This window comes from Pelmatolapia mariae, linkage group LG15 (assembly GCF_036321145.2).
Source record: "Pelmatolapia mariae isolate MD_Pm_ZW linkage group LG15, Pm_UMD_F_2, whole genome shotgun sequence".
NCBI classification, from domain to species: domain Eukaryota; kingdom Metazoa; phylum Chordata; class Actinopteri; order Cichliformes; family Cichlidae; genus Pelmatolapia; species Pelmatolapia mariae.
This window is the reverse complement of record NC_086240.1, coordinates 15,881,977-15,907,961: the sequence shown is the minus strand read 5'-3', so window position 1 is coordinate 15,907,961 and position 25,985 is coordinate 15,881,977. Positions and strand designations below refer to the sequence as shown.

The following is a 25,985-nucleotide window of genomic DNA, read 5'->3' as shown; positions in this document are numbered from 1 at the left end:
CAGTAGTGAAAAAGTGATCATGTGCTTCCAGCTCATCCCTGATCCAATATCCCATTCTTGATAATCAGCATGTTTGAATTAGTGAAGATTTTAGCCTTGCTGACGCAGCCAGTGCCATTTATCCAGGCTTGGGACCGGCAGTGAGAGTACACTGACTTGCTGAATAGAATGATAAATAAATAAATTAGAAATAAAATTAAATAAATAGGGCTATAAAGAAAGGGAGTGGGAATAAGAAGTGTTTTTATAGCAAAGCTTTTTTGTAAAAATTGCCTTTAATGGCAAATTTTGGGGAAAAGATAACAAAAAGTCTTGTAATGTGTAATGCTTCAGTTAATGGTGGGTACACCAGTGAGGCCCCTGTAAAGGGTTAAAAGTAGATACTGAGTTTGCTAACCTCAGTCTTCTTGTAAAGCGCGCTCCAGCTGTGGGGCTCTAACAGAAAACGTCTTTAAGGTGGCTTCTGTAACGAGGTGGGCTGTGGGAACAGTTAGGGGGGCTCTGACGTTGGTTCATGAGGTCTGAGTACATCTATAGTGTAGGCTGGAGTGAGTGTCATTTAGAGCCAGGTGATGTAGGAGATTTACTTTTGGCAGAGACCAGAATATTGGGAATAGCCTAAATGTGATAAGATGAAGGCATGGAAGCATTTACAATGTCTGCTTCAGATAGAAAATATTTCTTTTAACCTTTTTTATGACAAGTGATCATTCGTATGTCAAAAACAGAGCTGAGAGTCAAAGATTACACCCAAGATACAAGCAGAGGACAGATATAACCTGCTCATTAGTGTACAGTCTATTTTTCCAGAGTAAGAGTATCCCATATAGAGAAAAGATCAAGAACACATGGACTATTTTTTTTTAACCTGTGGATAAAATATTAATGAAACTGTATTTTCAATCACAGATATATCAGATTAGGTGTAGTAAGTCTAATCATGGTGGGGTGGGGCAGTAGTTAGCACTGTTGCCTCACAGCAAGAAGGTCCTGAGTTTGAATCCAACAACTGGCCAGGGGCTTTCTGTGTGGAGTTTGCATGTTCTCCCCATGTTTGTGTGGATTCTTGTTGTCTACTCCGGCTTGTCCCCACAGTCCAAAGACATGCACGTAGTAGGTAAGGTTAAATGGTGATTCTAAATTGCCCATAGGTGTGAATATGAGTGCAAATGTTTGTCTGTCTCTCTCTGTGTTGGCCCTGCGTTAGATGACTCCTCCACAGTATACCCTGCCTCTCGCCCCATGGCTCCAGCCTGTGCTGTATTCATGTTAAGTGCTGACTAGAAACGCTGCTTGCAACACTGTAAACTGTGGCGATTGCGTGCTGATGTTAGCATTTACCTCAAAGCGGTGCAGCCTCGCGTGCTATATTTTCTGACCTTTTAAAGACAAAAAAAAACAAGTGACCAACCGCTGCACAAATGTATCCAGAACGCCGTGCTAGTGACTGTCAGCTTCCTCCACAGTAGAGTTTAAAAACTTACTTTTAAAATGAAGATAGCATATTTCTTTCATTGCAACTCAAAAGATTTCTTTTGCATAAGTGTTTGTTATCAAACCTTTTGATGTTACTATCAGCATCTTAGTTTGGGGGTTTGGAAATAACCTGCAACAGAGCCACCGTGTATTTATGTGGAGATCCTTCGACAGATACCCCAGTAAAGAAAAAACGAAAGCTATAAACTGAGGTCTGGAAGAATTCTGAAACGTGCAAAGAATGTGCAGTTGGACTGTCAGAGAGGTACTAATAGAGCCCTGGTTGTTTTTGAGGCTTGTGGCTGTGTTGTATTACACAAGTTCTTCCTGTTTTTGTTCTCCATTTGCTAAAAGATTATAGATTAAACAATTCTCTCTTACATATGACACAGGAGTCAATGTGAATGCCTACAGCATATGATTGCTGTTGATTTTTGTTTTTCTGTGCTTTCCTATGGAAATGGGTAATAAAAGTACTTGCAGGACACTAATGTCATGGTCTTCCTTTGTTTTGAACTGCCTTCTCCCTTTCTCTCTGTCTTTGCTTTGCTACTTATCTTACCTTTCTTCCTCTATCACTGATTTTGTCCTGGACAAAGAACCCTGCCTGGCCCACTCTCGCCCCCACAAACCTGCAGATATCAGAGAGCTCTTACCTGAGCTCAAACCTGTGGAGAAACTGAGAATCCTCACCTGGGTCAGTGCCAGTTAAAGTCACAAAGAGTTACCTGTATTAACATCGGCCTGAACTTTGTGGTACCTGGTTCCTTTGCATGAATAATAATCTCCTGAACTGCGGCACATGCTTAGCTTTTGTTAACCTGAAAGCATTCATTACAATTATTAAACTTTTTCCATTGCAGTTTAGTCTGCTTTGACACCTAATGTTGGTGGGGAACTGTTGTAGTTGACCCATCCAAAGTGAACATGCACTTTTTGAGTTCTTCACCTGTGGAAGGAGGCTTCTGTCCATCTGCTTCCTCCTATATCTGTGTCTTATTTTCTGGGCTATTTTCTTCATGCATGCATATTTTTCATGCACAGTTTACATTTTGCACATCCTCACATTTTTACTGAACAGTTCTATGGTCACATATATATTTTTAACTTTTTTATTTGCACAAGTTGCCTTTATCTGATTTCTATAGTTTGTATATTTGACACTGAATGTCAAAATACTGACACCGCTTCTGTGCATGCATGCACTTGCTTGTCAGTATAGCAGATTATGATGTTTTTTGTGTTTTTGTGTGTCTGTCTTGGTGTTCGGTATACAGCTGGATAAATCAGGCTCACTTTCAATCAATTTAAATTTGGAAAATTAGACAAGAAAATCAGCTTGTCAAGGAAGGAAAGAGTGTGTTAACACCGCATAGAAAGGAGGAAGTAGAGGTGGCATCAGCTCATCTGCAGTCACAGACAAGAGGAACAGCAATTCGCAGAAAAACCAAATCCGCCCATGTGACAGAATCTGGTTTCCTTCAGCTTTAGCATATGTGCCAGAACACTCTGTTCTCTCAATGAAGCCTGTTAGCACGTTACGCAACATGTCTAGAAAAGAGAACTCAGGCCAAAGTAGTCACTCTCCTCCTTTCTGTCATTAATTCAGACACTAATGATTGCACTGCAGGGCGATTTAGCAGCAAACAAATGTACAGGCATTTGTGAAGGTCACAGATACACAGACAGGAACTTGTTTAGTTTGTAATTGTTTTTATTGCATTCTTATATTCTTTTCACTTTGTTACTTAAAACTGTTCAACCAGACGTTTTATGGCACCAAAACACTCATTGATAAAGATTACATACATTGCTAGCTTACTTTATGTACAATTCAGCATTAAAAATACAAAAAAAGATTATCAGAAAAGTGCTTTAATGTAGTGGAAGAAGAAGAAATATGCAAAGTGAATTAGATTCACAAAAAGCAAACAAACAAACACACAAAAACCATAGTGAACATATATTATACTATACGGTAAATATCACCATAACAAACAACACTTGAGACGAAACACAGAAATTCGTAGCATATTTTCTCCACAGCAAACTGTGTTCATAGCTTCATTGTGATAGACTAAATATCTATCATCGTAACTACACCGAAGTTAATACTTGTACTCTTAACAGTACTACTGAGAATGTGCAGCCATAAAGGCGTCACATAGCTGACATTTATCCAAAGTGAAACAGTGAACGATAAAAACACTGGACTTTGTGCACCAAGCTTGGGTTGCTGCTGGCTTTCAGCTTTGCTCCCAGTAACTCATGCCTGTGAATTATTTCTGTCTACAATATTTGCAGATTGTGACAAAATCCAATCTGCAGAGCAGATATTAAGTCAATCAAACGTAAGACTCCTTTGCATAGGAAAGTTCCTCAAACACAGGCTGGCTGCATCTCCGTGACACGACATCGTGTTGACGTGTCGACACGGACTCAGACATGGCTCTCTGGCGGAAAGGCTGCCGTAGAATGACAATGTCTGATTCCTGGGGAATGCATTCCTGAATTTGGATGCACTGAGGCTTAGAGTCATAATTTACAGAGGATGGACGAGACCTGCTCCTCATCTCCTTTACAGTCAATGAGCGATACTGTGGGGGGGGACCCACATTCTGCACCGCCTGTTCGTATGATGGAGGGCTGCAGGGCTGCCTGCTGTCCACATGCTTGAAAACTTCAATCGCAGACAGAGGGCGTGGTCTGTCCACAGGCTCGGCCGGTGGATCAGCTTCGCTCTGTAAGTCCTCCTGGAGGGTTTCGCAGGGGAAGGCGTTTTCCTTCTGTGAGTCTCTTTTCTGGCTGCTTCTGCTAAAGGCTCCTAAGCTCCTGGTCCTCATTAAGACTTTAGTGGCAACTCTCATGGACTGAGAGCGCTTCCTTTCTTCTGGTTTGGAAATCTCCTGCTGTCCCTTAACAGCCACTGAAGGCTGGCTGCTGGCGTTTGCCTTCCTCGAGCATCCTGGTGACACCATTGGGGAACTGGTGAAAACAGAGCTCTCTGAATGGTTAGAGGTAGTGCTTTCGAGGGAAGAGCAAGAACAGTCTTTGCCCATGAAGGGCTGCAGATCTCCATTGGAGTTGTTCAATTTTAAGAAAGGCATAGTTGGCCTGGCTACGCTGCGGCCTCTGAGCAAGAAGGAGTCATCGGAGATCTGCTTTTTCAGAGGCTGCTCGCCAAAATCTGCCTTTTCTGTGGAGCAGTCCTCGTGGCTCCTGGCGTGGCTGCACAAGCCCTTGAGATCGTCCGAGAGGAGGATGATGGGCTCGGAGCACCGGCGGTTGAATTCTGGCTTTGTGTTGAAGACAGCATCGGACCAAGAAGAGGTTGTCGTGCTGGGGCTGGGCGATGAGGATGAAGAAGTAGAGCCATATTCTGTAGACGTGGACATGATATTCTCTCCCACCTCTGCATCTCCATCTGGGTCGGTGCTATCATACGCAGAGTCCTGATGCTGGGAGGAGACAGAGTCTGTTGAGCAAGGAAAGGAAGACATGATTAGAATCCATTTAATCTCATTTACCTCTGTAAAAAAGGCCCATAAAGGTCTTTCAGCATTACTGGGGGCTTTATTTGCTAATTAATTTACCTTCATCGGTGTCCAGTAAGACTCTGGTATTCTCTCCAAGAATGTCACAGTTCTCAATCAGGAACTGAGTAAGATCTGTCACCTGCAGAGAATCACACAAAGACAAGCAAACATTAGTAAAATGAATAACAACAACAAAGTCAAGGGATTCTGTAGGCAAATTCAGCGCTTCACTTGGTCCAAATACTCGGTTTGTTATTAGCACCTAAGTATGTGCTAGTGCACTCCCACTTATGAAACTGCTTGAGGTTTTTTGCACTGTGAGCCGCGAGGCTTCAAAGCACTCAAAGTGAGAAAGTAAATTCATATCACATCTTTTCACCTTCTGCATCTTCTCCTTCTGCTCCTCCAGCGAGGTGTCATCCAGCTGCAGCAGCGTGGGGCCGATGCACACCGCCAGATTGTAGGCATCCATCTTGTTGATGTCTGCGCTCTCCAGGATGTGATGGAAGACACAGATCAGATGCTGCAGGAGGAGTCTGTTCAGCCCGGGGAGATCATCTACCACCCTAGTTTGCGGGTAGCAAAAAAAAGGGGAAGCAGGAAGGAAAAAAAACAAAAGGGTTAGCTTGCCGCTCTTTTTTTTAAAGTCTCTTCCTTTTTTAAAACAGTAGACAGACTTAAAAAAGAGAAGTGGGCTATGTTCCGGTCGGATTGTATAGCGAACATATGGAATGATTAAAACCTTCCCTCAAAACCAGTCATGAAAAAAAAGAACATAACTATTTTTTTAAAACATATAAATTCTTTTTTTGTGTTTTTTGTTTTTTAAACGGGCAGTGCCGAGGCTCATTAACAGACATCGAATGCTTACTTTGTGATTTCCAGAGTTCTCTGCTGGGTGTCTTGAATGTCCAGAGCTGCCATCCACTTGTCATAATAGTCAGATCTTAGCAGGCTGCCAGGAAGCTCCTTCAGAAAACTCTATAAATAGGAGAAAGGCATTGATTAGACACATGTATATTAGAGGCTGTGCACTAGCATATTAAATATGATTAAGACCACCTATTTGACAGCTTCCTTGTAAAGCAGTCTAACATATTCAATGAAGTACTGCTGCTTTCTTAGAAACTATAGCAGAGGGTAAAGCAGTAGTAGTGTGGCCGTTGTGGTAGCAGTGGTTAAAATAACCTACAGCCATAATGCTTCATCAGTGATGTAGAAAGTACGTTAGCGCTAATATTAATCGTGGATTTGCACATACGTGGTAACGCTAATAGTATGCGAAGAACATGTGAAGTGTGAGGGCCTCTCAGTATGCAAACGTACTTTGAGTAGTCCGACGAGCAGAACGACGGGCAGATCGCCCATGTCCACGCTGCCACCGCTGTTCAGCTGCTCTCTGATGTCTTTCATGCTCTTGCTGTTGCACGGCTTCCGAAACACTCCCTCTGTGGAGGGGCCTTTCTTCCTCAGCAGCACCAGCAGCTCCTGATGAAGCAGGACAGGAGAGAAGGAAGATGAGATTATCATATATGAATATTAAAAAAAAAACACACACACACACACAAACACACACAGCAGCCCTGCATGTGTGGGTGTGTTTTTGTCTTGACTTATTAATGTGCACCATTTGTGCATGCATGCACGCTATCATATTGTATTCAATCTTCAAAGTATTAAGAAATCATTTTAAAACACAGGCTGCTAATATCTTGAAACCAATGCACAGAAAGTTCTCAAAGTGAGCTAAGCTACTGATATGACATCAACTCTGACATTTATCAAAGGGCAACTTACTGTGACTGGTTTGGGAAGTGAGCAATCGTCTGGGCATATCTTGTGGAGGGGCTCTCCAAACAGCTGAATCTTGTTTTCTATTTCTGGTCGCTTTTTGCGGCCCTTTGACAGCCTCCTCCTCACCACGTTCCACTTGGTGTCTGTTAGGAGCAGAAATGTTTTATCCATTTAACATTTTATACTTATAAGATACGGCAACAAAGGCAGACGTGCAAAGAGTCAAAACCTCGAGTGCCAAAAAACAAGCTTTCTGTACTTGTTCTCTCTTATCAGCAGCTAGATTTCCTTTCGTCTGTGGTTGTTCTCTTTGGTCTCTTCTCTGCACATGGCACATTTAGTGAGGCCCTCCCTCACACCAGAAAAAAAAAAAAACACCGTAAAGAGATTTTCAAACTCACCAGTGGGCTGTCTCTGCCTGTCCTCTTGATTATTCAACTGCTTCGACACAGCGCAGATCTTTGCGTTGCCCTGGTGACAAAATAAAGAAAAAGTGGCATGGTGAGCAACGTGTAAGAGGAACACGAGCATGCAACAGTAGGCAAGGGAGGGGTTGTGGCTTTTTTTTGTGTCAAATCGCACGCCTTCTAACACGTGAATGAACAAATGTTAAATTAGTCTTTTAGATGTTCAAAAGACAGATTTCTAATTATTTTCGGAATTCTGATATAATTATTGCTTTAATTGTGCAACTTATCAGTATGTTTGCACTTTCTGCATTTAACATACTGTGTTTATTATGTAACTACTGTCCATTCAGCGCTAGCGCAGAGGCACAGCTGTTTTTTACCAGCAGGTGTCTATTTTGAACATTTTCTACCATAAGAAGCCAGAAAAACTGGGATTACTTACATCGAGTGGAAACTCAATCAATTCTTCCATGCCACCTCCTGTTAGAGTTTTGGTCTGTAGAAGACGGAAAAGAGTAGTTTTTCTTCAGTAACGGCTCTTAAAAATGTTTATGTTTTTTTTTTAAAAATGTGGCGGAGCAGATAGCAAGACTTACTGTGATGTTGCCACTCAACACCTTCATCAGGACGTCTGGAGGAAAAGAAGAAGAACCGGTCCTCGTTTTTGCTTCTTTAATTTTTCTGCAATGACGATGAAACACTTACTTAGAGGAGTGGCACTCACTGACTGTTTATCAAGTCTGAATTTTGAGTTTATAAAGCAGCAAAACAAAAAATAAAATGATGAAGTTATTGTGAATAAAGGGTGGTTCAATGGAGCCTCAAGAGATTATTAAAGAAATACAGTTTTACATCGTTACAAATGCTGCCTTGATGTTTGCATAACTTAAGAAGCCGATATGAATATGTGCAGAACAATTACAATAAGTGGCAGAAGTGATCGAAAAACTTGCACAATGCTTTTTATGAATGACGATAACTGGGAGAGCGCCTGCGAGAGTTTGCTGATATAAACAATGGTCTTGTTCTTACCTGTGAAGAGTATCTAACCAGCGTTCTTTCACCTCAGGCGAGCTGTGGGCAAAATAACGGCATGGTATGAGTTACTAATCCACACAGAGCGATTGAAACAAGACGGCAGATTACAGTGGGAGGAATGACACGAAGTGCGGCCCTCGCTCTCTTTTAACAGCTCTGTCGGAAAGTGTAACTCAGTCATGGGAACAGGAAGCAACGTCACGGCGGGCCCCAACCAGAGACATCTTCCACTTCCTCATATGCTTGCTGTGGCTTCGTGTCCATCAGTGGAAACACGCCGACGAAACAGACGAGCCTACGTATATACACCTGTGCGCTTTCACCTTTAATGACCTGATTTAATGCCAGGCGCTTCAATTATAAACTGTCTGCGCACAGGCGAGAGGAAAGTGTCAACAAACGAGGCCGCGGCCTCTCACGGGATCCACGGTCGACTCGGTGTGAGTGAGCAGGAGTGAAAGTTTCACACACTGAATCATCACCAGAGTCCAAGCATCCAATCAGAGAAACAAATCGTCTCATTTTCAAACAAAACAACTCAAAACCTACTAGTGCATTCATCACTTTCTTGGAATACAGCACCAGCTGTGAAACGGCTCTTGGTTTGATTCTAATAAGTTTGCGAGAAACGTGGGAGTGACTGCCCCAAATGAAGCATTTCTAGACTTTAGTGCCGTTTGGTGCTCTTCATCATAAATTCACTGGAGAGAGAAAAATCTACTTTGACTCCTTTAATAATGGAAATGTCTAGACATAAAGCATCTGATGTGTTTTATCTTTATTGTAAAGGCCAGCATTTCCAGATAAAGATCATCTGATGTTAATTCCCTCCCAGCTCCACACTTCCTATTTTACAACCTTTTTGTCTTGTGATGCTACTCTGCGGACTTTCTACTTGCCACTTCCCTATTTCATGAAGGCCACAGATCATCTGACCTTTTACTACATATGCACGAGTGTGCATATGTGGAAGATTTCATAAATTGAATGACCGGCAAAAAAAGCAGTCTGCCGAATAAGAAACAGAAAGCTTATAGTTGCAAGAGTGTTTTTATATTGCAAAATACTCGTATTTTCTCCTCCGTCAGTGCTTTAACAGATTGTTTGCCTTGATGTCTCTCTGTAATCTTTTCTTGAAGAGCTCATGTGGCCTTTTGGAAATTTTATTCTGGTCTATTTATTACTTTTGGTTTTCATCAAATTTCACTCCATCTACTCACAGCTGTGGTTTACGACATATGCAAATATTGAATTAAGCTAAAAACAGGATAAGCTCCACTGCGCCTGAAAGCTTACACAGCATGGCAGCACAAAGTTTAAGCTCTGAGAGGTGTGTGTATCCGTTTGCCAAGAGGCAATTTATTTTCAAATAAACTTCCCACACTACCACTGAGCCCTGACTTTAGACCATAAATATATTTTGTTTTATTAAATTCTCCATATTGCCGACAGCTGTCCTCTTTAAGCTTGTGAAATAGGTTGTTGTGCTGGCTAATAGTAACCAGAAGCCTATACAGTCAATTAAATTAAGTCCTGTCTCTAATCTGATTCTCAGTTCCCACTGTGGCCCTTCGTCAACTCAACTTTGACGCCTCTTTATTGAGATTATCCATCTATTTACTTCTGCTTATCCAATTCAGGATCACAGGGCGCTGTAGCCTTCCCCAGCTGCCACATGGCGAGAGCCAGGTAGAGCTGCAGGGCTAACACAGAAACACAGACAACAATTCACATTCACATTCACACCTCCAACTCATTAATCTAACCCCACTAACTGCATGTCTTTGGGCTGTAGGAAGAAGTCAGAGTACCCGGAGACAGACACGGTGAAAACATGCGAACCCCACACAGAAAGACCAGATGGTGGATTTGAACCCAGGACCTCCTTGTGGTGTGCCGTTGTGCTGCCTTATTTAGATTACATATTTCAATATTAAAGGTTTACCATAAAGAAGGAAGATCAACAATCAAATCAAGATTCACATGTGAGCTGTGATGTTTAGACACGTGTATCCAGGTATTTGAGCGTACAGTGAATCAGTGACTCAACACTAAATATGCTTGGCCATTTCCATGTGAGTCATTCACTGTGTGTATGAGTTTGTGTGTGCGGGGAGGGGTAGGGGAGCTTCTCACCGAAAACACACCAGACAAAACGTGAGATCCCAGGCCAGGATGAGGGTCAGCCTGAGGTCAATATCACCAATCAGTAAATCCTCTTCCTCCGGTTCATCCTCGAAACTGTAAAGCCAGACGTCCTCAAGACTGACTCTTTGCTTCAGTCGGTAGCTGGCAGGCGACCTGTTGAAACAGGAATAAAAATAAAACCAACACTCCTCTAAATAATTTTCATTAATTTGTTTCTAAACGTGTTGTTTTCTCAAGATTACAAAGCAGGTTTCAGTTCCATAATTTTTGGATGAGTGATTGATTTTCTTCCCTCCTGTGAAACCATTGAAAAAATATCTTTTATATGAAATAGCGCATTTCCTCTCTGTGAAAACCTTGGCACTGAACACAGAAATAAAAACACGGAGAGAAAAAAAAGCCGTAATTTCTCCTGTGACAGCTTGTTTTGAAAGTTGGTCCTTCATGGGAATAATCGTTGGTTATTTCTGCGAAATAATCAATGATCTACTCTTGCACCTGAATTGTTGACTGATTGCTGCACTTGAAAATATGGCGAGCAACAATGGTCACATGCTAAGTGTCAAAAAAAGGGTCAAGATTTCAATCATCAACCAGTTTATTAAAAAGATACAAGTTTATGACAAATAAGAGTCTAAAAAAGAAAAGGTGACTCATAAGAAATTAGAGAGGAATTATTATTTGAAAAACCTTTTCAAAAAAACACCACAAAAAAGCCACACAGAGGATTTCTGTGTATGACCTCGCGGACCTCCATGTGCTTGCACAGGGGAGCTGACTGAATCCTGAAGCGCCGATAGATTGAAGGAGCTGGGAGGTGTTTTGGTACTAAAATAGAAGGAGAGAAGCGATGCGCTGATAGAAATAAACATGGGTGCTGTTTATGTGCACAGCTGTTGTTTTCAGGACAGATTATGAATAGCTTTGGCAGAATTTGGCAGATTTCAGCCAGTTCTGTTTGCCCAAAGTCGGTTTCTGTCAACAGTATCTTACTATAAATACACAAAGTGTGTCGTCATAATTTCATCACAATAACACATATTGAAAATTGCCAGCATTTATAGGCAAACTATAGGCATGTAAAGTTATGAAATCCTCTAGAGTACAGACACCTACTTAAATGAGAGATCCATGAAGTTAATACGTTTTCTATGTGGGACTGTGACGTGTTCTTAATTTGGAGTCTGGCGCTTGAGTTTACATTTCTGTTTAAACACAGCCCATCTGTGCACCCTCTGCATTAGATTGGTATAGATCTAACAAACAAAAACAACTTAGAGATTGTTTAAAGGTGTTGTTACATGAGTTGTTGTTCTGAGACTGTCCTCCCCATGAAAAGGTTGTTTTTGTGTAAGCTGTTATGATGACCTTTAATTCCCCTGATATCAATGAACATTTGGCCCAAATGTGGTATGCAGTTCTCTTGCGACCCATATGTGGCCTCCACTGATTCTGAGTGAATCTGGATGCACTCTCTCAGCCGCAGGCACACCTTATACAGGTCAGTTATCAGGCGGTTTTTCACATTAGGGCCACATCTGGGCCTCTCAAGTCTTGCTCATGCTACAGCTGAATCAGAAGTTCCCCAAACGTGCCTGGTATCTGGGTTCACATCTTAAAAGATAAACAAAAGCTGTGTTAACTGGGTAGAGTTACCACCACTGGAATCTAACACAACATAGCTGTGTAACGTGTTTTTAACTGTGTGAAAGGTTGCATTTGACATCAAAATACGATCTCCTCCTGACTATTAAGTGACCAGGTTTTGTGCTGCACATTAGCCATAGTGGTTCTGAATATGAACCTAATGAGACCACGAGTGAGAAAGTGAAAGTAAACAGCAAAGCGGAGCTAAACTTTGGCCCGAACTCGAAGCGCGGATCAAAAATCAGGTGTGCTCGTGACACCTCCACCTCACCATCCACCTACACGCTGCTGAAATGCTGAGATGGGCTGTTTCACATTGTAGGAGAAATGAGAAAAAGTGCCCTCCGACACCTGCTGTGTCCCTGTTTCTTCACAGCAAACTAAAAAACACACACACGCAAACACATAATGAATAATAGTAGCACACAATCATCTCTAGATGTAATGATCTCATAGATTTATAGGCTCAAAAAGGCTGTTATGCTGTATGACAGTGGTGTGCCAGCTGTGTGTCTACAGGAACAGTAGGCAGGTTGTGGTACAGAGATGAGTGTGATGTCCTCCCACTCATTAGGTATAAAACTTCCACCGTGTTTGACAAACAGATCTGATCTGACTAAGCCATGCAAACAGTGATTGCCTGAAGGTGTATTTAAATGCTGTTTACATTTAAAAAAGAAAGGAAACAGAGGTTTAATTATATGGAAAAACAATAAATAGGATGTTTAATGGTGAAGAAAAGGTGTGCATAAATGTTCAGAAGATCTCAGGGTTTTCAAATTTGAAGAATTTTAAGAGTGATTTGAGCCACACAAGCACTTGTGAGAGTATTGAACCAGCAGCTCTGCTGTTCGCTTCAAAGCTGAAGCGAAGGTTAAAATAACTGTTGAGTTTCCCCTAATGTGACTCCACTCCAAGGGAACCACCCGACTCTCTTCTTCTACTAATTTAAAATAAGAGAAACGACTCATAAACAATGTCTGTTGCTGGGAGATTCCCCAACTCTCCGAGTATAGTCCAAAAATACACATTTTGTTTTCACTTCCTCTTTCGGTCTCCCATTCCTACTGTACAAACACATGATGATTTTCAACAGAAAGTTGCTAAAACAACACAGTGGCAGTTTCCTTAGTTGTGATTTATTTTAAAATCTTCAGTTTTACAAGCAGAAACTATCTGGGTTTCATACACACACTCCTGAAAATATCTGATCATTACAAGCTAAAATGCTGGGGTTTTAGATTAATAATATCTTACTTGAGTTTGGCGAAGACAATCACGTCGCTGAAGAGGAACAGGTGTCTCTCCCTGGTTTTTGAGCCCTCGGTGATCTGAACGCACTCGTCCAGCAGCAGCTCTCCGTTCTCGCTGGCGAGGCCGAGGACAAATGGACTCTGCTCCACAGACACCCAGCAGGGAGCCTCCTCCCTGAGCCAGAGGATACACACCAAAAAAAAAAAGGAGTGGGTGACGGGGAGAACCCACAGCCGAACGAGACTAAATATGGTGATTTCCACATGAAAATGATACACAGCTGATTTTGCATCTGAGAGAGATCAGGTTCATGGCATAGTTTAACAGCTGGAGCCTGATGTATGAACAATAATATGACTTTTTCATAGAAGAATAGACGTATACATGTAAGTCAATCCTGATAAGGTGAAGCACAGGTGAAAAATAAAGTTAGATGTAGTTCAGGATAAATATCAAAAACTCATATATACACTCACCGGCCACTTCATTAGGTACACCGTTCAACTTTCTAATCAGCCAATCCTAGCACCTCAGTACATTTATGGATGTGGACATGGTCAAGATGACCCTGCTGAAGTTGAAGCCAAGGATCAGAACGGGGAAGAAAGATGATTTAATTGACTTTGAATGTGGCTCTTGTGGTTTTGGTGCCTGATGGGCTGGTCTGAGTATTTCAGAAACGGTTAATCTACTGGGATTTCCCCCCACATAACCATCTCATCAGGGTTTACAGAGAATGGCCCATCAAGCTAATGGCAGTTCTCTGGAAGAAAAAATCCTTTGTTAATGCCAGACAGAGGTCAGAGAAGAATAGCCAGAGTGCTTTGAGCTAATAGGAAGGCAACCGTAACCCAAATAAATACTGAAACCAAGATATGCAGAAGAGCGCCTTGATGCAGAGGGGCTACAGCTGCATAAGACCACACTGGGTGCCACTCCAGTCAACTAAGAACGGAAAACTGAGGCTAAATATAAGAAAAACTTTGCTTGATGACTCCTGATGTCTGTTGTGAGATTCAAATGGACGGATCAGAATTTGGCATAAACAACATGAAATTAGGTATCAACAGTTCAGGTTGCTGGTGGAAGTATAATGGTGCATTTAGCCACCACAGTGACCAGATCTTAAGACAATAGAACATTTTTGGGATGTGGTTGAAAAGGAAATTCACATCTGGATGTGCAGCTGACAACTCTGCAGTAACTATGTGATGCTGTCAAGTCAATATGGACCCAAATTACAGAGGAGTGTTTTCAGCACCTCGCTGAATCTGTGCTACAAAGGGTTAAAGCAGTTCTCAAGGAAAAATGAAGTCCAACTTGGTACTAGAAAGGTGTACATAATAAAGTGGCCATTGACTGTATATGTATATATTCTTTTTAACTCTTCCAGGCTCCTTGATTAATTTATTTTTTTAAAAAGGAACCATGCATATGCACAACATCGTAAATGTGGCTAAAAAAAGATTAGTTTCTACTAAAACACAATCAGCCTTAAATTTTATGCATCTGTCTCCGGATGTTTCTGCTAAAAATGAATATTAATCACTTCAGGAGAACAAATTTCCGTAGAAATGTATAATTCATATGTAACACGCTGCAAGTTTTTCACCAGAAACGTATGAAAGCCGATGGTTAAGATGTGAATTGGTATGCATGAAACTGCCTTGTCATAATAGGACATACCAGAAAATGAAGAATGAGTTAGTGAATCCATAACTACCCCTATTTATGTTTAATTTTACTCTTAGGCTACTTACGATAATAAGTAATTTGAATTCTAAGCAAATACAGCGTAAGTGCAGAAAAAATGGATGATTAGAGCCTGCTAAGCCACCCACCCCTCGTTTTTAAAACTTTTCTGTAGGCACACTGTCTTGTAAATAACACCACAGGGTCACATTACTAATACTTAGTGGACTACGGCATGTTTTTCAAGTGGCATACTTAGAAGCTGATGCTTTAAGTGAACAAACATGTTACATAATAATATCCTAACAACTCAAATTTGTCACTGCCATTGTGTTTTCTGGTTATTTTCCAATATGGGTAATACAATAAACCACTATTTGTCTGATCAATTTCCTCCAAAGCGCTGATCCTCCTCCAAATATCACAGAGAGCAGAAATGATGCTCTAATTCAGAGAATAAATGTCAGATGTGTGCATAACGGCATCGCCAACCCTGCTTGATTGATCTTGGATCAATAAGGTCATCTTATTCTTTACAGACAAGTGGTCTGATATCAACTTACTAACTGAAGTTTGGTTATTTGTTCAGAAATGACATTTACCAACATGACTTAAAACCTGACTCACATATTCTTATCTATGCATAGACGCTGGTTTTCTCTTACTCTTCATAAATGCCATCTACCTGGGTGGAGGAGTTTGTCACATTTACTTCACTGGACTAACTACTGGTATTAATTAATGTACAAATAACACAAATATTTGCGGTCAGATAACAAAAAATGAATGTAAAAAGCCAGCGTGCTCATGTTGTTGCCTCCCTGTTGTGTCTAGAGTGAGCCTGTGAAGATGACGAGAGAGTAAGAGCAAGTAAGAGTTGTTTTTTCTAAATGCATATGAAACCACATTTAGTGGTTGATCTTCCCACTTGGTCCGGGGGAAGAAATTCAAATTGTTATAGTAGAGGTACTTCCCCTGACTGCTGGAGATGACACATTAACTACGGGCATATAAACTGTGGGAGAAGCTTTGTGTTTGTACTTACTCACAACAGGATAAACCATAGAAGTGCAATAGTAAAAGTGTGTTAACACGAGCATGCCACTGCTTTGTTTGTTTTGTTTTTGTTAAATTTCAAAGATAAGTTTTACAGACTGGGACCACTTTTTTTTCTTAGTAAATATTGATGTAAAATCAGAAGATAAATGCACTTTACCTACTCTTGCTTTGCTAATTAGCCAGGCTACACAGCCAAAAGATAGCTTTGCTTTGTAGCTAGCTGTGCTTGGTTAAAATGAACCTAAATTTGTGTTTTGTGGACTAAAATTGAAGGCACAAGGCTAGATAATATATTTGTCTACTTGGCACACAGGTCCATAAATGTATTTTGTTGTTTCTAAACATCAAAACTTTGAACAAAGCTAAGCCAGCTGCTCCGCTAAAGCTAACCAAGACCTAGCCTGCTAACTAAGCTAGGTGGGCAACACCGTTTTTTTACTGTTCTACTGCTTTTTTTTTAACATATTCTTTATGTACTTATATTTCCATTCATTACAAAGAAGTCCAAATTTAGCAGCAGTAAACCATTCACAGTGACCCTGTGAGGTAGATGGTCTAAATCAGGTATAAGAGGTGTAATCACGCCTGTTCAACTGTGCCTTACTACAAATATCTAATCAAGCCAGTCACACGGAAGCAACTCAGTGCATCTAGGCATGCAGTCATGATCAAGACAACCTGCTGAAGTTCAAAACTGAGCATCAGAATGGGGAGAAAAGACCAAAATGTTTTGGGTTTTTTTATGTCACAGGTCACAGGGGCCAGACTGCTTCCAGCTGATAAGAATGCAACAGTAACAACTCATAGGTTCTTGAAGAAGATGGGCTACAGCAGTAGAAGATCACACCCACACCAGGTGTTACTGATATTATCTAAGCTAGAAAACTGAGGCTGCAATTCACACAGGCTCACACAACAGAACAATAGAAAAACTCTGCCTAGTCTGATGAGTCTCAATCTCTCCTGCATCATTCATATTGTAAGGTCAGAATTCGGCATGAACAACATTAAAGCATGGATCCACCTACCTTGGATCAACAGCTCAGGCTTCTGCTGCTGGTGTAATGCTGTGGGGGATATTTTCTTGGCACATTTTGGACAACTTAGAGCAACTGAGTGATGTTTAAGCGCCACAACCTACCTGAGTATTGTTGCTGACTATGTCTGTGCCTTTATGGCCACAGTATACCCATATTCTGATAGCTGCTTCACTAGATTACACATTGTGTTACTGAGCATAAGAAGGGTGTCCAACCCACTACGAGCAAAGTGTACCTAATAAAGTGGCCTGTGAGTGTATATAGTGTCAGAAAGGCGTGAAAACTGGTCGAAAATGGGAATCTGATACAGTGAATTGAAGGTACTTTTTCTTAGTTAAGCAATAAACTAGAGTGTTATTTTGAAATAGTCACGTGGGGGGTTTTTGTTTTGTTTTGTTTTTTTTGCTTTCATTGCACAGCATTTTTTATTAGCTAACTCAGGAGCCTGGTGTTTAAACATGTCCAGCTTTAACCATCTTTATATTTAATAAGTATAAAACTATTGATTCAGTGTCGTTAGAACTATGATTCACAGCTTTATTTAACACTGTGTTTTCACCCCACTACATCATTAACACATATATATGTAGAATCCAATAATAACATAGTGCTTAACTCTGTGAAATAATATAGCTGTATATGTCTGGTTCTGCCTCTTCATGCTGAGGTATACTCTACGTCAGTGGCAGTCCCACCATAGTGAAACTGACACCCACGAAGTCCAGCCCCCTCATGGAAATGCCTGATGTGTGTGTGTGTGTGTGTGTGTGTGTGTGTTTGTGTTTGCGCGCTGATTAGCTGAATGTGTGAGAGTGGGATGTGTCTGACATTTCTCTTTCTGCTTTGAAGGGATCGCCCACTGCGTGCTTTGGTGGTCTTAACATGACAACGTCTGACGAGTGTGATCGTTATAAGGTTAAATTTTATAACCGAATCAAAGCCCACGTGTCTGAAATGCCCAAAGACAAAACAAACTGTCAAACTGAGGGTTTGTTGAGAGGAGTAAAACAAAAAAAAGCTTCAGAATTGACAACATATTTTAATTATTCAGTTTTCTATGTTTGAGTCTCATCTAAGGCCACGTTTCCATCTATTTAAAGACGTCTTCAGAAAACATTTCAGGTTATTTGTTAGCCTAAGCTTACAATGATAAGATAAGTTACGTTATTATTCCAAAGAAATGTCCGCAGGTTGCTAAAACCCCTCAGGATATGAGCTCAGCGTGTTTAAAATAGCAGCTGTAGCCGTGAATTGATTTCTGTTTTAAAATACTGAGAGATTGTTTGGCTTCTTGTACACTCAGTGAGCAGTTATCGCACAGCTTCTAAAATCAGTCATCCAGTGTCATTACTGAAAGAAACTGCTTTACGGGAAACATAGAAAGGACCTTTTGTGGTTCATGAAATTAAACTCAGGGACAGGAGTTAAGATGTTGCTGTAGCAATATCTGGAAGCACGCTGTTTAGTTTCATATTGAACTGATTGCTTGTGCTGTCAAAACATGGAGGTGCTGGTAATGACCTCCTGTTGATTTATTCAAAAAGGTCAACTTGTCATGGGCGAGAATAACCGGTTAATTAGGTTTCCTTGACAGATCGATATCGTCCACGCTGCTCGCCCCTCGCAGCCCGGTCATGGCCGAGGTGAGGAGAAACAGCACATGTGCACGTTGTTGTTTCAAAACCCTGCTGTGTAATTCCCCGTGGGGACATCTGTGTTTGTGGCCTGAACAGAGTAGGCAGTGTGGCCTGCAGGGTGACAAAGCGTGACACGTGGCGGGACGGAGGGGAAGTTAGGTTTTTGCTTGTCTATATAATGTGTGTGAGGCTATTCTCTAATGAAGAGTGTGCTGCCATCTATAGGGTGGAGGCGACAGTGAGGCTACTTCTTCTTCCTGTGATTGCTGTTTTGATTTTTGAATTCTTGACTAAACATTGGAGCCTGACTCTCTAATTAGATCAAACTGAATCAGACAGCCAAGTGAAAAAGAAAGCTTCACGAGACTCTGTATGTTTCTGTATGACTTTACCAGTCTCTCGTTGCTTCAGGTCATTGAGGTTTGCGGGGATTTGTTTTTTCTTTTGTTATAGATTTGCTGCTGTGCTTGGGAACATTCTTCTGCTGAATGACCCAATCTCACCTAAGATTTAGCTTTCTGACACCTAAATCTCACATGTGACTCCAGAATACTTTGGTATACAGAGGAGTTAATGGCTGACTCAATGATTCATAGCTACTCAGGTCCTGTGGCTGCAAGACAAGCCCAAATCCTCACACTTCCACCACCGTGCTTGACAGCTGGTATGAGGTGTTTGCGTAGACAATACAATACAGTTCTCCAAACATGGTGCTCTGCACTCCAGGTTGACTTCTGGGAAGGTTGTAGTGAATGCTCCAGCACACTTGCCATTGATCAGTTAATCAAACGCATTTGATTGCACCTTTACTGCTACTTACCCTCTTAATCGCTATGGAAACAGTACTTTTTTTTCAATGTTTTGACATTTTAAAGCTAATTGTTCCATTTCTATCATGAAAACAAATACATAACTGTACATCAGATAATTACACAGCCTTACTTAGCGCAAATTTCCTTTCCCACGAGTTATGCTGAGCTGTGCAGAGATTGTCGAAGCAGAAAACTGTAAGACACTATTGTGCGTGCAGCACTATGACCAGAGTGTGTTAAAATGGCTCCAGGCCGTACAAGAAAATAACAGTTGCACATGTGTAAATGCATCTAATAAGAGAGTCTTTTGCACACCTGATAGGGGACCATGGCATCCCCAGAGCCTTCCCAAAGACCAGCGATGGAGCTGAGCGCCGTCTCTGAGCCAAGTGTCTGAGGTGCTGTAAGAAAGCAGAAGTGATAGATAAACAAAACTTTTTGTGTCTGCCAGGAAAATAAAAACCATTAACTCATATCTGTCAACATTTCGCTGACAAGACACAAGAGACACAGAAGCATTTCAGTCAGGGAAGAAAACCGCAACAGAAGGTTTGCTGATTTGTGAAATTTAATAACGGATACACTTTATATTGGGCCGCAATCAGAGATGGCGGAGCTGTGACCGCAGTGAAGCGTATATTTAGACTGAGGAAATAACTTATTCTCTGGTGACCTTCCACCTGCAGACAAACGATTACAGGAACAGCTTCAAGAAAGGCAGCGTAATCACTTAAAATAGCTGTTCAGTCAGACGTTCCATTAAAGTAAATACATTTACCAAGGAAAGAAATGAAAGCAAGCAACACAAAGTACTTTAATTTACCAATTTCCGCCCTTCAGAGGCTGAATTTTTCATTTCACTGCTTAAAGTATTGAGTACTGAACTTAATCCTGTATAATGCTCTGGATCCCAATCAGAAGGTCAGGGACTGAAAGACTCGTCCCTCTCTGCTCTAACAAGTGAATACATGTGGACGAATAAATGTTTGTAGGGGGACAGATAAAGGCTTCTTCTGAAGACTGAAGGATTCAAGTGCCTTAGCACAGAATATACAATGTTCAAATATAAGGAATTGTACGAGATAGCCAAAGGTAGGAATGAGTTCCTGTGTGGTTCAGTGGTCCTCCATACTGAAGGCCAAACATCTGTGTGCAATAATAAGATTTTTTCTCTGCCTAAATAAATAAATAAATCTGGGTAAATTCCCAGATGATTAAACATGCAACTACTTTGCTGGTAATACCTGAAATGAGTAAAGAAAATCAACAGCCTATTTATGCAAGATAATTCATAATTTCATTGAGGGGGTTATATTGGTTGGGTCTGATTATTGTGGGGGGGGGGTCATAACCCCCCTGGAAATTACGCCCCTGTCTCAAGGTTTGACTTTATTTTGTAGATTTAAGGCACATTTATTTACAAAGTTCAGATACAAAAAAATATTTATTTTCCTGAGTTATCAAAAACACTTTTGATCATTTTAAATCTCTTAATATGACAAAAAAAAAAAAAAAGGTTAGACAACATAACAGATCGACACTCACTTGCCATTTTATTAGGTATATCTTGCTATTACCAGGTTGGACCTCCCTGTTTGCCTTTAATTTTTCATGGCACAGGTGCAAGGTGCTAGAAACATTCCTCTGAGATTTTGGTTTATATTGAGCTTGTGATCCGAGTTTTGTGACATGCTGTGTAATGATGGTGGAAGCAGCCATCAGAAGGTGATTACACTGTAGTCATAAAAGGATGAATATAGTCAGCGGCACACTCAGACAGGCTGTGGTGGTTAAATAATGCCCAGTTAGCATTAAGGATTTTAACGTGTACCAAGAAACTGAAACGTTGACTCAAGCCAGGAGGGATCCATGCTTTCATGTTGTTCACAGCAAGTTACATTACAAAATACAAGAAATCAGGGATCATCATACCAGATGGCATTTTTCTAATCTTCCATCGTCCAGTTTAGTAAGCTCATGTGAACTGTAGGCTCAGTTTTTTCTTCTGCTGTTTTAGCGCATATGCCTCACAATTTGATGTGCTGTGTGTTCGGAGATGGTCTTCTGCGTACCTTGTAAGTTGGTTTGAGTCACTGTTGCCTTCCTATCAGCTCAAAGCACTCTGCCCGTTCTCCTCTGACCTCTGACATCAACCAGAGATTTTCACCTAGTGAACTGTCGCTCTCCCGAGAGTTTCTCTTTTTCAGATCATTCTCATTAAACCCTAGAGATGGTTGTGTGGGATAATCGAAGCTGATCAGCTGTTTCTGAAATATTCAGAGCAGCCCATCTAATTCTGTGTTTGGGGATTTCTCTTTAATTTGCTTGTAACTTACTTCTCTTTTACTTAGTTGCACTGATGGATGAATAGTCTATTTCTACTATTTCTACCTTTTTCTTGTAAACGGCTTTTCTTTGGGGAGTTTTGAATGCATTTGAAGAGTTTAGAGGAACTTCTGAAGTTGCCTAATAATTGTTGGCTAACACTCCGACGCACTTGGACATTTGTTCATTTGCGTGAAGGAAAACAAACAGTCTCTCTCCATCCTTGTTATGGCTCCTGCTGATGATGATGTTGCGCTCTAATTGTCAGACAAACTGAGAAATTGGATGAAGCAGAGTTGGAGATGAAGGAGAACAACAACACAAAACAAACAAGAGCTGGAACTCTTAACAAAGTGTCTCTCTCTGGCCTCTGTCCCTGCAGCTCGGAGCCAGGCTGGCGCACAAAGTCCGCCAACTGATGACGGACGCGACGGAGGACACAAAGGCTCATTGTTACCTGAATCCTGGAACCACAAATGCACGCCACTGAGGGAGCGTGGCCAAAAGTGTCACCATTAACAAGCTGTAGGTCCCATCTAATGGAGATTTGCTTTGTTTTTAAAGTCTCTGCAGTAGTCTAATAAACACTTTTTTTATTCTTTTTGGAGAAAGCTGATAATATTTCTGTCTCACAGTCAACAAATAGACCAACAGCACCCATCCCTCTGAAGTATCTCACGCTCGGCTGTTTTCTTAAACACACTTGCTGGGAAAATCTTCCGTTACCGAACGTTTGATATTTACAGAGGATGGTCCATATGGGGCTAATCTATCTTGATTACAACAATAAGAATAAGAATATTAATGCACTCAATATTCATTCTATTAAGAATTAATAAAGCACCTTGTTACCAGGGAAACGATACATTAATGCTTTTTATTACTATGGCTGTAACTTGGCTAGGTTTAGGTATAAAACCAAATAGTTTTGAGTGCCTAAGCCTATCCAGGACAGATCATAGGTGTCGGTTCCGGAAATATTATTATCACAGTTCAAAGAAACAAGCGTGCATTGCTTAGTAGAGACAGGAAACAAAGCAGTTGCCACAAAAAAAAATGCTATTTCCTCTGTAAACAGCATTTTGTGTGGTGATGCCTTGTGTATACTCTTGCCACGGCAAGAGTTGAAGTGTAGGTTGGGTTATGGTTAGCTATTTCACAGTAAAGCAGATTCATCTGCTCGGGTTCAGGATAAAGTGAGGGCAAAAATACTCATCAATGGGGGCAACTGCAGTGAGCAGATAGCCAGCCTGTTGTGATTTGGTGCTGTATAAACAAAACTGAATTCAGTTCAATTGTATAAATCAAAACCTCCAACTCCAGTGATGTCCTCTATGTTATGGAATTGATTAAAAGGCACTTTTAAAGTGCTTCTGTGTGTTGCTCTGATCTACATAGCACACATGCTGACCTCATATAAGCCAGTTTGCAGGTTTAGACCCTGTGATTGGCTGTTTCAACGTCAAGCCTTAAAAGGGGGTTAACATATTTCTGCTGTGAGGATCACCTTTTGGCCAAATTAGAGACCTCACTGATGCAAATTTGCAGGTTTAGACACTAAGATTGGCCCCTTTTGACTGCTCCAATTTTGAGATTGTTACCAAACTTCTTTCATGAGGGTCCATCATCTTTTGACGGACCTGGTTAAGCTGAGCGAGCTGTTAATCGCTTTTTAAACAGAAGAGTTTGAAGTTTAAGGTTTTCATTAGAGATCAAATGTAACTGTTCCCGTATTATAAGGCTATTTGGTTTATCTAATTTTGACTTAGATGAAGATCCGGCCTAATCAGTGAATAATCAGTTAACAAACCGTGGTAAACCTGAAAGGCTCATAGACGTTTTCTTGCAGCTTTTCCTGCTTCTGTTGCATCTGCACTCCGTGGAAGCTCTGAGAAGCTGCATCTCTACACCTCTCACTTGCCACACGCCTTTGAACCTCATCTGGAACGACCAATTTTACCTGAACCCTCCCACTCACCCATTTTCTGTCATGTAATCACATTTCAGCAGTCAGTCAGTGTTGTGATGTTGTATTTCCTCTCTGTGTCTTTGATCACAAACCCCTCACAGACGCATAGAAACTGATCAAAATAACTCTTCTTTTTGATATCACAAAATTGTCACGATTATCACCTTTGCGAGTAAATAATAGGCGCATACTTACGGGATGCAGTGAGGCTGCACCGTCATCATAGCTTCCTCTCCTCATTGCTCCAATTCCATAATCTGAACCGTCCATCCTGGTGTCTCAGGTCCCAGAGGAAGCCCTCGACCCCTCTGCTGTCCTATGCTGTAGTCTGTGTTGTCAGTTTACAGTTTCCACTTGGCAAAGCAGAGGAGAAGCAGTTTGCGTCCCAGTTTGAGGGCTCTGCTGTGAATGTGGTGGGGGAGCGCATCCACAACAGCTTCTTCTCTAACTGGTGCTAATGAGGGTTTGAACAATGGAGCCCAGGCTGGCACACAGAAGGGGGGGGGCTGACCTGGGTCTGCAGTGCCACTCCAATCCCCCCCTCGCCCCCTGAAAACCTTTTTCCAAGCCACCACTTCCTCCATCTGATCATCCCAGCCTGTCCCGTTACGCTTCAGCGAGGCAGCTTCCTCCCATAATGAGATCGGCCTGCATCCTGTCATGGCCTGCTCGTCCTCATTTCCAGACTAACGAGGGTGAGATTCCGTGACAACAGGTTCCTCAGAAAAACGAGGCCTCACAGATCGGTCCCACGTCCCTGTTAAACATATAGAGATGTACTCCTGAATGTTTATAATGAAAATCAAAGCCAATTTTTAGCCAAGTATGTATTTAGGTCTAAAATTATTCCATTCCCAGAGTGAGTGAGCAAACCTAAAGGGCCACAGTTTCTCCAAAAAATCAGAGTGGTGCAATAAAAAGTAGCCAATCAGAGTCAAGCAGTAGACACACCTCCTGTTCTGCTTCTCACGCAAACCACAAGTAAATGTTAAAAAAAAATAGATAAATTATCATGTGATGATGTCACGGTGCAGTAGTAAAGGTTTGTTTTTGGTTCAAAAACGGATGCTTTATTTGAGTTAAAGAACATTTGCCAGTGTGGTTACAGTGTGTGTGTGGCAAAGCTTTGAAACAGGAAACAAACAGCAAGTTCCTGTGGAAAGAGTTATTGTTTTATAGCTTCACATATCCATCCTGACCTCCTCCATTATTCTGTATCATAAACTGTATGTAAAAGATGGAAGTAGCCGTATTCCTGACTCTCACTTTTCAGGGAGACTTATGCTTTATAGTATTGTGGCTGTCCCTATCTTGATCTTTTTGAAACAGAACTGATTTTGGCTCGGTTTTGGAGCCAACCATGGAACCCATGCAGCAGGCAAAGCTTTCTTTCCGGCATGGAGATATAGTTGGACACATCAGCGGTGAAGAGTATTACTTGGATTACTCTCTGATGCATCCATCTGAGTATGACTGCTAGATAGAAAGCATATCAGCATTAAAAAGAAGTGCTTGGTGGAATAAGGCATGTTGTATGAAGTACTGAAGAGTGCTCCAGAGTAGAAAAGCTCTATATAAGAATAAGTCCATTTAAAATCTTTCATTTACACATGGGATCCTGGGTGCTGTCTGGCGGTATCCCAGTGAAGCAGTTACTCTTCTCCCACTAAAGACATGAGGGATTAAGCAGTGCTGATTACTCAAGGGGTTATGCTATCAAGTCCTATAAGCTCAATGAGTCTGTATGTATATGTTTTACCCTGTGTGGATAAGAGGAAATCCAAAATAATTTCAAACTTGTGCATCATATTAAGCCCAAAATCGCCACGACATTCATGCCCATGATGAGTGTATGTAAACCTCTGACCACAACTCTTTATTTCAACTCAATAAATACTCACAAAGCTAATCACCATTTCTCACTGTGCCACTTTTCAAGACCATAATCAGACAAAGAAATTAGAAAAGTTTTGTTCTACTACAAAAACAAATAAATAAAGACTATATTCTTGCCTTTAATGGTTTCTATAGACGAACGATGAAAAAAACAACTTTTCCCAGAAAACTTTTGTTTTGCTAGACAAAGAACATGAAGGTTTTGTAAATCAGAAAAATGTTTTTCTTGCTCTCCTTTCACAGCTTTGGCTG

The 25,985-nt window shown here is 41.1% G+C and overlaps 1 protein-coding gene across 1 annotated transcript; it reads right to left on the bottom strand.

The window, feature by feature from the left end:
• Positions 1–3,169: 3,169 nt before the first annotated feature.
• tagapb (T cell activation RhoGTPase activating protein b) lies at positions 3,170–24,576 on the bottom strand. The gene is made up of 14 exons (XM_063494892.1): positions 24,033–24,576; positions 19,859–19,944; positions 13,307–13,477; positions 10,391–10,555; positions 8,249–8,290; positions 7,813–7,897; positions 7,659–7,712; positions 7,208–7,277; positions 6,810–6,949; positions 6,339–6,500; positions 5,884–5,993; positions 5,392–5,578; positions 5,070–5,151; positions 3,170–4,951 (listed from the first exon to the last, which is right to left on the bottom strand). Exons 1-14 carry the CDS (start codon positions 24,105–24,107, stop codon positions 3,822–3,824), a joined length of 2,559 nt encoding a protein of 852 aa, XP_063350962.1. The 5' UTR covers positions 24,108–24,576; the 3' UTR covers positions 3,170–3,821.
• Positions 24,577–25,985: the final 1,409 nt, after the last annotated feature.

Bases quoted from the DNA above. Each gene is read 5' to 3' on its own strand.
- tagapb (XM_063494892.1), bottom strand. From the start codon at position 24,107: ATGGACGGTTCAGATTATGGAATTGGAGCAATGAGGAGAGGAAGCTAT. The intron at 6,501-6,809 runs GTAAGTTGCCCT...CTGCTTCATCAG, and splicing joins CACTTCCCAAACCAGTCACA to GAGCTGCTGGTGCTGCTGAG. The intron at 5,152-5,391 runs GTGAAAAGATGT...GATTCTCTGCAG, and splicing joins AGAAGGAGAAGATGCAGAAG to GTGACAGATCTTACTCAGTT.